Raw genomic sequence first — 12,505 nt, forward strand, 5'->3', positions numbered from 1 at the left:
ATGTGCATACGTTTGTTTTTGGCACAGCGCTCCATAAATTGCTCAGCAGCATTGCAAGACTTTGTGGCTACATGGATGTTTGTTTTTCTTTTATTATTTTGTAGATCGGGGGTATGGAGGTGTTTGCACTTTAGTGGTTCATAGGATGACTAACTGTTGCTCATTTGCTGATTTAGTGAATGTGCTGATTTAGTGATTGTCTTTTAGTTGTCGGTTGTGGATTCTCTAAAATAAGTAAGGAGGCACGCGTTCTGATGGACGTTATCAGCTTTATTAAACGAAGCAAAAGAAAGTGGGAAACAATACATAACAATGTGTTGATGATAATTGGTTAAAAAGTGAGTCATTTTTTTATTATCATTATCATTATTTCATCATCATTTATTTTTTCGTTTTGCACTTTTCAGGAGAAACACTCAGGAGAAATGGGTAACTGCGCAGGGGAAATGCAAATCAGACCACTCATGAATGATTTCACATGGCATTCCCTATTTTTTGTCCTTTCAGTTTATTGCGATTGTGTTTATTTTTTTTTGGAAAATGGTGAAAGTGTTGCATTATGGCCGTTGTTTCATGATTGTGTTGTTTTTATTTATATAGAGAATCGCTTGATTCACCCTTTAGCTCTGAGCCGGTGGACAGTTTCTGTGTGTTTGTGTTCACAGCTATTCTGTAAGCATATTCCCAGTTTTTCATGATTAACACACTGGAAGCCATGCAAACACACACACACACACACACATACGGAGTTGCATTAGTTCCCAGCCCAGCTGTGAGTGACTTCTGCCGAGAGGCAATTCCAGTGTAATAAAATCTATAGGGTGGCGGTGGCGGGGTGGGGGTGGTGAGGTTAATCCTCACTACCCTCCCTCCTCCTCAGCCAGCACCACCTTCCTCTCTCACTCTGCGTCCTGCTTCTCTCCATCTCCTCCCTCGTCCCTCTTCTCCTCAACTGACTGGCAATGATAAATGAGTCAATTATGTGTGTGTGTGCACGCCGCACTGGAGAAAGGGAGCGGATGGGGCTGTTATTACCTGTTGCGGCTGGGGGTAATGTTGCGGTATTAATCATATTCTAATTTTCCTCCGCCAAACGACACCCCCATCACCACCGACACCACCTCCGCACACTCTTTCCCGCAGCACCCACCTTTAATGTCCCACCTCACCGCAACCCCCCCAATCAATCTATCTGCTGCCCGCAAACAAGTTGGCGTAAACTGCCTCAGGCCCAAAATGTACTAGGTCTGTTTGGAGGGAGGAGGGTGGGTGTGGGTGTTGGGGGTGGGGGGTTGAGGTCAGTGTATTTCTGTGTGCGGGAGATGAAGAGAGCGCTGCAGAGGTAACAAGAAAGGTGTTTGTTTGCTCGGACCTGAGCGCATTTAGAAATGGTGTGTGTGTGTGTGTGTGTGTGTGTGTGTGTGTGTGTGTGTGTGTGTGTGTGTGTGTGTGTGTGCAAGTCTAGCAACTGACATCATCCAAATTTAGGAGACATCGGGGACCAGTTTGGGTGTGAGGAGAGATGAGCAGACGAAGAGGACAGACAGAAATATAGGACACATGGGAGCTGTGTTTGGCTGCTATCACCTCAGATACATTTTTGTGTTTGATTGCATTAGACTCCACGCCAGGCCTCGGAGTAAGCAGCATCCCGAGACGCTCACAGACAGACACAGGTCACGTCCCGAACACACGCGCAGACGAGTGAAACAGAACTGCCACACTTGACCCACTTGAAACAGAAACTTCAACTTCAGTCAAACTTGGCAAAGTTTGCAGTTCAAATTGAAGCAGGGGACGGTCAGATCCAAAGACAGACAGGCTGGCTGGCAAATGGGAAAGCAACAAAATGAGGATGAATGGATGACACATGGATAGACTGAAAAAGAGAACGAGGGAGAGACACCTCGGATGTGCCTTCCTGCCTGCAGTCTTGGCTGAATTTCAGGCCCCGAGCGTGACTTTGTCTATTTCTGCTCTGCTCTGAGGTGATAATGGGCTGTCAGCACCCCGGTCACCCTGCTCCCTCCTCCCCAGTGAATGATGGAAACAGGAGGGGTGGGGGGCAGAGAATGAGTAGGGAATAATTTGTTGTCATGTTGCTAATTACACTGTGTATTTTTTATTTTGGCGTGTGATACAAATCAAAACGGCCAGCCTATATTGTTTCCATTCTTCTCTGTGTTGCAGTTTGAAACTGGAGTGTGAGAAACTGGCTACAGAGAAGACTGAAATCCAGAGACACTATGTTATGGTGAGACACACACACACATCTTTCCACATTTACTCACAACAAGTGCAGTGCCAAGTCCCCTGAATCCCTTTCATCTGCTAACAGCTGCCAAACAACACCCAGCAAAAACCACACACAAGACCACACATGCACACACAAACACATATTAGCGAACTACAAAATAAACCCAAATTTTAACAGTTTTTTTTTTTTTTTCGATGGGAAAGTACTGGTACGTTTGTGTTTAGAGAAAAATAAAAATGTGGTTTATTTTCTCCAATAAGAAAACTCTTTATTAGAAATACTTTATATTCCTCGAAGGAGGAAACAGATTGGCAGAAGTGATGAATGTCTTAAAATTGTCTTGAATGTGAATTTAAGGTGGTTTATTTCGACTCTGTTGGGATCTTTTTCGTTCATTGATTGGAGCTGAAAATGATCGCCAAAACTGGCGTTACTCAGAGCGTTAAACGTCTCACCAGCACAGCTCTGATTGATCACTTCTGGTCTGTCTGTTCTGGTGCTGCTGCGTAATGTGCCCAGTCATTGCAGATATTCCACCAAGTCTGAAACATTTGCATCTCATCACAAAAATGAGAGAAAGTTATAGAAGCTGATGCAAGGCTGTGATTTGAATAGCAGAAAATATCTGTAAACCCTGGGCACGACAACAAGAGTAACAAAGCGTAAAAGTGGTCCCTCTACCTCTGTGCTACTTAGAGGTACGACTGATTGTGAAGGATACATGATCAGCAGATCTTTTTCCAGATAAAGGGAAGGCCAAAACTCTTTGTCTTCTTCTCTTTTTTTGCTGTTTTTTTAGTCTGCAAACCTCCAGCCTTGATTTACCTGTGATCAGAGCCATAAACAACCACAGCTTACAGAGTGTAGGCTGCCCAGAACCCGCTGTGCCAAAAAAGAGCTATGTGGCAATCTTGGCACAGAGCGGGGGGCTTGAAGCAGGGAGGGGGATTGAAGTTTTAGCAATGGGGAGGAGGGGGTAGCTGGCATCAAGCACAGGCCAGGTCTCTTTGCTGGCTGATGATTTGGGGGAGTTTGGATGTTGCTTAGCAACAGACGAAACTTGGCAAAGCAATTGCCAAGCAGAGCTGCCAGCTGCCAGGAAAGGCGTCTTTTATGGAGGCTTACAGGCAAACACACACACACACACACAGAGGAACGTGCACACGCGCCTTGAAAACACACACTCACAGCAAAGCATGCACACAAAGCACATAGATACACACGCCTACACACTTTGAGACTTGTGCTAAAAAACACATACACCTGCACAGACACACACACAAACACACACATGTGCGCTAACTGCCAGGAAAGATGTCTGGAGAGAGAGGACCCCTGCCATCTCCTCTCCCATCCTGCCAGCCTGTTCTGGCTGTCCAACTGCCAATCTCATCTCTCCACAACCAGCCACGCTGAAAAGCAAATGTCAGCCTGCCACTTTTCAAGGCATCTGACTTTAAAATGTTCTCCCTTTCGGTCCATCTCTGAAAGAGAAGAGGGGGGACTGAGTGAAAGAGAGAGAGATCCTTACCTGTCTCTCTCTCTCTCTCTCTCTCTGGCATTCAACACCTCGTGCATTCCTCGCAGCTCCTTGTACTTTCGGGTAAAAGCCAGGGTCAAATAGCTCATATTAGACATGATTATTGCAATCGTCTGCCACCTTCCTCTGCCCGGTGACAATTTCCCTCCCCCGCTTTGGGTTTCTGGCTTCCGAAACACGCCTCAGGGTCATTTTATCGCCACTGACTTTCAGCAGATTCAAGGTGAAATTAGCGGCGATGAGCTTTTAGGGACATGCGGGCACTTCAGAGTGCTCATGCTTGGCCTAACGTCGGGAAACTGGGAGCAAAGGAAAAGGTTGCGAGTGGTCCGGGAGTGTTGATTTGTCTCAATTCTTTTGTGTAAGAAAATAAAAATAGGTATTCTTCTTGGGTATACACTCCTTGTCTAGAGAATATTTGTGTTTTTCAGGTGAGACAGAAATATACTTTTTATATGTTATTGAATTAGGCTTAAAGTCTATTGATCCTGTGAAAATGCCAAGACTTTCAATACTTTTGACTTAGCAGCCTAGTTTGTATTTGTTGGGCTGTTTTATCACAGCCTTATTGGTTTAATGAGAGTTGCCGAAAAATATAAACTGGGTTTATTTTATGTTAATGTCCGTGTTTTATCTTTCAGCGGATGACTTGCTTCCTACAGTGTATCCATGGGAAATGATTTCATTGTACATCCTGTGTTACCGTTGTGTTTCACAGTCTCTTATTCTCTATGTACGTTCATGTCTATTAACCGATATTCTCCTTTGTTTCAGTATTACGAAATGTCCTACGGCCTTAACATTGAAATGCACAAACAGGTGAGTCAGGATTCTCTCTCTTTCTGCACCCCCCCCACCCCCATCTCGAAGCTTTGCATCTTTCTCTTGTATTATCACTTCTTCCTTCCTTTGCCCTCAATCAGCTCGAAAACTGTGAGAATTATTTTTTAAGGAAAATCTCCCGTCTCTGCTGCTGTCATGTCAATCCTCTCTGTGACGGACTTGTAGAGCGGTGTTATGCTGTGGAGGTGTTAATAGGATCCACAAACAGAATTCATTTCTCCACCGCAGACAGATGAGAATACTCTGCCCTTCCCTCTTGCCCATCATAAATCCCCGTCTGTTATTCCCTCCCTCTGTCCTTTCAATTCTCTCACTGTCGCCCTACTTCTCCATCCCATCTTCCTTTTTTTTTTTTATCTTTTCCCTTCAATTTATGTCTTACTGTATCTTTTTAATGCTCCCCGCGCTTAATCTCCATTTCTTCACCATCTCTGTCGCTCTTCCTTTTGATTGATTTCTCTTTCTCTTTATCTCCCTATTTTCCGTGCACCCTGTCTCCACCTCTGTCTCCTTCTAGACATACAGTCCATGCTGAATTTCACTTTAAATCAGGTCACTGCCTTCCTGCTGTCTGCTCTCTTTCCTTCTCTTCGTTCATTTCGCCATCTCAATCGCTTTGCTTTTGACATGCTGCTGTCCCCCACCCCACTCCCACCTCACATACACACACACATGCACACGACACCACCACCACTTCCCAATCTCGATTTTCCTCCTCCGCCTTCCTTCTGTTCTTCTTTCTATTTCTCTTCTCCCTCCTACATCCTTCGTTCATTGGCTGTCATTTCCTCAACCCAATCTGCCCTTTTCCTCCTCCTCCTCCTCCTCTCCTTCCTCTGCCTCCTCTTTTCATTTCCCCTCTCTCATTTTGTCCTCCCCTCTTTATCCTCTTTCTCTCGATTGCTCGTGTTCTCTCCTCCTCTCTCTCTCTCTCCCTCCTGAAGATGTCATTTAGTAGTTGGAGCTCTCTAACAAGAAATCATTGTGTCTCCCTTGGGGTGGGGGGTGATGGATTCAGAGGATGGAGGGGAGAAGGGCAGGAGTAGAGGGGGGCACTCTGGCTGGCTGACAAATGGAGAGTAGAGGGAGGGAGAGAGGTGGGCAAGCAAGAGGAATGAGAGAAAGAGCATGAGAGAGGAAGAGCAAGAAAAAGGAAGGGTGGAAGTTCAGTCCAGCATCAATAAATCACTTAAGAGAGAGAATGGGGTGGGGTGAGTGTGGCTATGCACACAAACACACTCACATGGATTCTCACACATGCGAGCACACATCCACACAGAACAGGGTCTAGCTGTCAACAAGATAAACAGCCTGTGGCCATAATGATGTTGTCATGATCTCTGCATGCATATCATTACTGGCCCTAACGGCCTTGTTGGGCCTGCCGCTAAACATGATTTTGCGTGCGTGCGTGCGTGCACACGCGTGTGTGCGTTAGACGTTACATGGCGGAGCTTGTAACACTCATTACTGTGCTAATATTAGGGAGGGAGGAATGAAACGAGGAATAGATGGATGGAAAGAGCGATAAATGGAGTGGGATGGAAGGAAAAAGGGAAAGAGAAATGGCGGTGGGTGGGGGGGGGGGGGTGGAGGAAGAGTTTGCTGTTGGCTGTGTAGTAGAGCAGATCGAGACAGACACACACCCACAGCAAGAATCACTGACCCCCAGCAGGAAACACACACACTCAAGCATGCAAAATGCAAACACACACATAGACAAACAGACATGCAAGGACACACCAGGAACACATGCACACACACAAGATGGTGAGTTGGGTGTGTATGCACAGAGACACACACGATGTGTGGGCTGGCTGTGGCCACAGCAGATGCTGTCCATGAATATTTTAGCCAAACTCTCTGGCAGAGTTTCCATTTGCATGGACCAGATGTAAGCAGCTGAAATATTTACCACACTGGCCCTGGGAGAAACAGGCCACAGCCACACTGTGTGCGTGCGTGCGCCTGTGTGTGTAACCTTCACGAGGGTGTGCGTGTTCTTTGTGTTCATGCTGAATCTTGGCTGTGCGAGTGTTTGTGTGTGTGTTTATTCATCAAAGTGACAGTACCTTTTTTTCTCTTTTAGACGGAGATTGCCAAGCGGTTGAACGTGATCTGTGCTCAGCTCATCCCCTTCCTGTCACAGGAGGTGGGACACACACACACACACACACACACACACGATGTGTCACATTCAGTCCTCTTTCTTTTCTCTCCTGCGTGAGATCGACGCACACAGGAGGTGTGCACATACATACACATTCATCACTGTCACACACAGAGCTGCAGATGGACAGAGCACATTCATTTTCTTCAGCCACTAAAATCAAACAACAAATGCTATGAATTATACTTGTTATGAGTTCACTGTTGGGGGAAAAACAGACTAATTGTCCATCTACCTGCCCTTACTGACACCTTGATTTGTTCCGCAGCACCAACAACAGGTGGTCCAGGCCATGGAACGCGCCAAACAGGTGACCATGGGGGAGCTAAATGCTTCGATAGGGGTACGTGGGCTCCCCCCTCTGCCTCATAGCGTGTGTACCTTATACTCCAGCATTTTTATTTTTCTTTCTGTTCTTTTCCTTTTAGTAAGAATATTCATTGGCCAGCTCTAAAATATGTTGATTTTTTATTTTTGTTTTGTAAAAAAAAAGACTATTTTTGACTATTTATGGTGTCTGACAACCACCTAAAAAAGGCCCAAAAGTCATAAATTTAAATGATGTCCCAGGTAGTTTGTTTGGAATTCAGATGCAAATTAAATTCATGGAAAATTTGGCCTTGCTTTAAAATTACTTCCCATCCCTTTCAATTCGACTGCAAGCTTCCATATTAAAGAGCCACTCCCTCGACCTTAACATGCCTCCTCTCGTGCACATCGCAGCAATTAGTTCCCTTCTTTTCCTTCCTCTTCTCTTCCTCTCGATCAATTCCTGTGAAGTAAGCTTGCGCTTGTAAGTCACCCAGATATTTCTGTCTCCTCTTTCTCTGTTTCTTTGTATTTCTCGTTATAGCAGCAGCTTCAAGCTCAGCACCTTTCCCAGCACGCCCAGGGTTTGCCAGTGGGCCCACACCCATCAGGACTGCCCCACCCCAGCCTGGCCCTCAGCAGCGGGTCCGGCCTCCTGGCCTTGTCTGGCGCTTTGGGTGCCCAGCTCGCTGCCAAGGATGAGAGAGCTCACCTCGAGGCAGCCGCCGCCGCCGCAGCCGCCGCCGAGCATCACCGAGGTACAGCGGCAGCGCGCTTCTTGTTTCAATTTGTTCAAAGGAAAACACGTGAAAGTCCAGATGAGTTCGTGCCCGAGAGACGAGCTGGATTACACCTCGCTGGGTTAGCAGCAGAGCAAACATCAGAATGCGCTCTATGAGCTCCATTGATCGCCTTTTGCTTTGGAATTTTGGCAGGGCACCGGAGCGCTGCTGATCGCAACACCCCTCGGGGATATTTTCCCACTGAGTCATCAGCTGCAGCGTGATGTATAGTGATGGCATGTAGTCTGACGTTTGTGTATCTTTATGTGTGTGTCTGTCCGTCCTGCTGTCCTCTGACTGGATGTGCTTCTGCATGGAATGAACAGATCGTGAAGCAGGACCAGTGAGTACAATTTACTACGCAGTCGCTTATATATTATTTGTTGATGTTATAATGGATGTTTTTTTCTTTATTTACAACTTCTTTTACTGTTGCGCATTATTTGCCTGCAGACACATTTTCCAGTATGTCGGCATAAGTAAACATTTCCTTCTTGCATGTGAGCACAAAGGCGACATGTTTTTACAGCTCTTCTCGTTCTCATTTAACAACAGTAACGTAGCTTTTAGCGCAGAGTTACTGTCGGCTATAGAGGAACCACTATGATAACAATTTTTATGCCAGCGCTATAAAATATTTATCTGGCTGGGTTAAAAAAAAAATGGTATCAGTGCCAAATCATGCTTTGACCACTCGGCACTCTTTTCTGCTGCCTTCAAGAAAACTTGAAAGATTCTTTCTTCTTCTCACTGAGCCGGCCAATCGATGCAGCCTGATATTCTTTCACATTCATCTCTGCAGCTTATGAGCCTGACATGATTTATGCAGTCCCTCTCACCTCATTATCACCCTCTTCCTTCGCGCCCTCACGAATATTTCTCCACTGCTCTGTCCTTCTTACCTTCATCTCCTCCTCTTCTTTGCACCTCCCCGCACACACCTCCCCCTCGCTCCCTGCCTCTCTGTCTCAATTCCATCCTTTCTGCCCTCTCTCCCTCCTCTCCGCAGAGCTCTCTGTCCAATGGGGATAAGGGTCGCCCAGCAGACTACCTCAGCAACGGCAAGAAGAGGAAAGCTGATGAGAAGGAGTTCATGACAGACTATGTGAGGACGTTTTCATAGCGTTTTCATAAATGTTTGAGCAACTGTAAGAAAGTTCCATCCAACTCTGCCTCGTCAGATAAGACTGGTGGTGTCTGCGTAGCGAGAGGCCAGCAGACTTTTAAAAGCTGCTCTTTCTTCCAAAGTAATTGAAATAGTTTCACTTTCTGCTGTGCTTACTTTGCTGCTGGAGTAATTGTGAGAGATCAGATATATCAGACCTTGAGAGGATTTGTTTTAGTGAGAGATAAATGCCTCCTCTTATCCCGAAGTTCAGAATTATCAACGTGTTCAAGACCTAAAATAAAAACACAAGCCTGTTCCTGAGAGGATTTCACATGTCCGAGTTAAGAATCTCTAATTAATTACATTTCTATCGTTTATTGTCCACGTTTACTGAACTTCACCTTCACCGGGTATTAATCAAAAATTTTCCAAATGCAATAAACTACACACAGAGAAACTTGTTTGCGTGTGACTTTGTGTGTTGTATATTTCTACATGTAATCTGCATACATCAGACCGCAGAGCGGGAGTGTCTCATCTCACCTTCTTTCTCTTTCAGGGCAGCGATGCGGATAAGAGTGATGATAATTTGGTAGTAGATGAGGTTAGTAGGCGGCCGCTGGCCTCTGTTTGCCTCACTTGACCGCTTTCATCTGCATACATCATGTAAACATACCCAGCAGGAACACATGAATAGTAATTATACTAATCCCTCTCCACCCTCCTTCACCTCCACCTGTCCTCATTTAGCAGCACAGAGCTATAAAATACATAGGTACACAAACGCCACTGTGGTTCAAGCTGTCCTCATTTTAAAAAGCCTCTTGGTTAGAGATGGTTTTTTTTCCTTCAAGTTATGAAAAAGTGGAATAAAATAATTTATTTACAGCAAAGATTAACAAAAAAAAAAACAGTCAGCGCATTTATTCTTTATCTTAAAATTATGCAAATAAAAGAATAAGCATCAAAGCAAGGCGATGAGCTTATATCGGCTTTTAAAAATGTTGTGTTAGTTTAAAATGAATTAAACAAACAATAGCAGCAGAAGTAGATCTTCCAAGTTTATGTAAGCAATTAGTTTCCACTAAAAATAACACAGATAAAATCTGTGCATCTGTCATGTTGGGTCGTATATCTTACACATCTTACAGACAAGACTTCTGCTGCCACAGTTGTTTTATGAGTCGCTTCAAATATCTAGCAGTGAGGCTTAATTGGGTTACGAGGCCATTACAATGGCAGGCTCCGACCGTTCGGTGTAGGACCTCCATTGAAGCGATGACCAAAGATTTCACAGCGATTGTTCACCCCGCGGGTCGTCTTTTATCTTCAAAAGCCCAAAATAAATTCTTTGTTTCGCAAGGTGTGAATGCAAAAGACGCGTCTTTACCGATTTGACTTTACCTACTCAATGGGGCAAAGGATGAGGACGTCATTTACACTAAAGCATGTCAGCCAAGCATTTTTCACCTTATGAACTGGCAGAAGAATTACAGCGAGAGAAATTGGTTTCGTTATTTTGTTTCCTGGCTTTTTTGGAAAACATAGAAATGTGTCTGTTTGAAGTCGGGAAAGATATGACTTCTAACTTCTGTGTTTTCAAACTCAGGATCCATCGTCGCCCCGCAGTGTGCAGTCCTACTCATCCCGGGAAAATGGTTTGGACAAAATGCCCCCGTCCCGTAAAGAGGGTCCCCCCCAGGCCAGCCCCACCTCCCTGGCCTCATCCAGCAGTGCCACCTCCCCGTCCCGTGGCAAAGAGCCCCCACAGGTAGACACAGCTTTTCTCTTCATGATTGATAGTTTGTCTCTACGTTATTTTGTTGGATGCTCCCATCCCACAATGGTCCCGTCCACTCTTGGTCTTTCTTAATGTCATCTTGTGTTTTATTTCCCATCCTTCTTCCTCCCTGTCTCTTTCCTTCTGTCCTTTATTACTAAGTCCTCCCAGATTTAAAACATTCTTTTTCCTGTTCCACTCTCCCCCAGAGAGAGAAATCCAGCACTCCAGGTATGAAGCCAGGGACCCCGATGTCTCAGGAGTCCAATACCCCAGGACCAAGCGGACCCCCACAGTTCAGACCTGTCCCCGGCAAGCCTGGCGTCGACCCCCTCGGTGAGAACGTCCTTAGCTTTCTTTAATTCCCCTAAAGGGCGCATAGCCTGTGCTTTATTGCTAAAACCCTTCACTGGACTTCAGGGAGACTGTAGATAAAGTGTGAGGCGGACAGCCGAGGACACCGCGGACGAGCAGTTCTTGTTGTACTATTTCCTAATCCTCTTGGAGTGTGCGTACATGCTGCTCAGAGGATCCATTAAACATATGAATCTGTATCTGCAGAGCCGAGCGTTTAGCTCTGTTACATTGGCTTTGTTACACGAAATGTTTCTAGCAACATCGGGCTGCAGTAGTTGGTATGGGTGTCAGCCAGCTCCCCACCACCCACCACCATCTGGACTTAATAAGCAGCTGTGGGCAAAAATATTCTGTGTGCCTCACTTTTTAAATGGAAAGATTAGGGGAGGTGATGGACTGTGACTGTGAGCTGCTTCATAATGAGCCTCCATCTATTCCAGTGTATCATCTCTTTTCTCTTTTCTCACGTCACCTGTTAGCCTCTGCTCCGTTTTCTCTCCGCACACACAGCTACACTATTATGTATGCATGCATGCGCCGTCGTAGGTGCACCTACACGTGCAGATGGAGGGATGTAGAGGATGCTAATTTGAGCGCACAGAGACGTACATGCCGTCCCCCTGCAGGATGGTAAGATGGCCAGCAGGGGTCAGTAGTGGTCTAGTGCTGATATCATCCAGCCTTTTGTTGCAGCTTATTCACAGCCTGTCAGTCACAGCTGTCGCTTGCTTTAAAAGACTCTGCAGAGGGAGTCACCTTAATAACATGTGTATGTTATTCCAACCTATGTGAAAAAAATCTAAAATCAAAATTATATATGAAGCTCAGGTCTCATTCAGTAATTTTGCCACCTGACTAATCCAAAACAAATCATCTTTTCTGCCCCTTCTTTTCCCTTCAGCTCTCGGTCTGAGAAACCCCCTGGCGGTGCAGGGAGCGTACCCACCGGGGGCTTTTGGCCTACCCCCTCCAGGGGTGAATGGGGACCTGCCCGGGGCTGCGGGCTATGGCGCTGGTCTCCACTTGGTCTCCCCCCAAATGAATGGAGCTGCAGCGGCGGCGGCAGCAGCTGCCGCAGGCTATGGACGGTCCCCTGTGGTGAGCTCGATGCTCTGCACATAATTTGTCTTTGCAGTGTCACTGTCATATGTCATACCTCAGCATATAAACCAGTCAGAGGGCAGAAAGAGGGATATATATGGAAAAGAAGAGAGCAGCTGCATTGTCATTTTTAAAATCTACAGGCTCTGCTCTTCAGAAATCATATATGTCATCTCATTTTATTTTGATCTTTCAGATTTACGCTGCCTCTGTATGACCAGTTTTAACAAATTAACTGTGATCTCTTCTGTCCTCTAC

At 45.7% G+C, this 12,505-nt stretch overlaps 1 protein-coding gene across 6 annotated transcripts in view; it reads left to right on the plus strand.

The window, feature by feature from the left end:
• The window catches only part of tle2a (TLE family member 2, transcriptional corepressor a), a 34,919-nt gene that overhangs the window by 18,111 nt on the left and 4,303 nt on the right, over positions 1 to 12,505 (plus strand). Inside the window, exons 3-13 of one of the 6 annotated variants that reach the window (XM_040052904.1) lie at positions 2,191 to 2,254; positions 4,572 to 4,616; positions 6,730 to 6,792; positions 7,079 to 7,183; positions 7,667 to 7,877; positions 8,228 to 8,244; positions 8,911 to 9,006; positions 9,569 to 9,613; positions 10,619 to 10,780; positions 10,999 to 11,125; positions 12,048 to 12,244. In XM_040052904.1, the coding sequence (XP_039908838.1) occupies positions 2,191 to 2,254; positions 4,572 to 4,616; positions 6,730 to 6,792; positions 7,079 to 7,183; positions 7,667 to 7,877; positions 8,228 to 8,244; positions 8,911 to 9,006; positions 9,569 to 9,613; positions 10,619 to 10,780; positions 10,999 to 11,125; positions 12,048 to 12,244 (1,132 nt within the window). Of the gene's footprint in view, positions 1 to 2,190; positions 2,255 to 4,571; positions 4,617 to 6,729; positions 6,793 to 7,078; positions 7,184 to 7,663; positions 7,878 to 8,227; positions 8,245 to 8,910; positions 9,007 to 9,568; positions 9,614 to 10,618; positions 10,781 to 10,998; positions 11,126 to 12,047; positions 12,245 to 12,505 lie in introns of all 6 variants that reach the window. The other 5 variants (XM_040052903.1, XM_040052905.1, XM_040052906.1 and 2 more) reach the window with 5 other exon arrangements.

The sequence above is a fragment of the Simochromis diagramma genome, unplaced genomic scaffold (assembly GCF_900408965.1).
Source record: "Simochromis diagramma unplaced genomic scaffold, fSimDia1.1 OVJJ01000419.1, whole genome shotgun sequence".
In the NCBI taxonomy this organism is placed as follows: Eukaryota; Metazoa; Chordata; class Actinopteri; order Cichliformes; family Cichlidae; genus Simochromis; species Simochromis diagramma.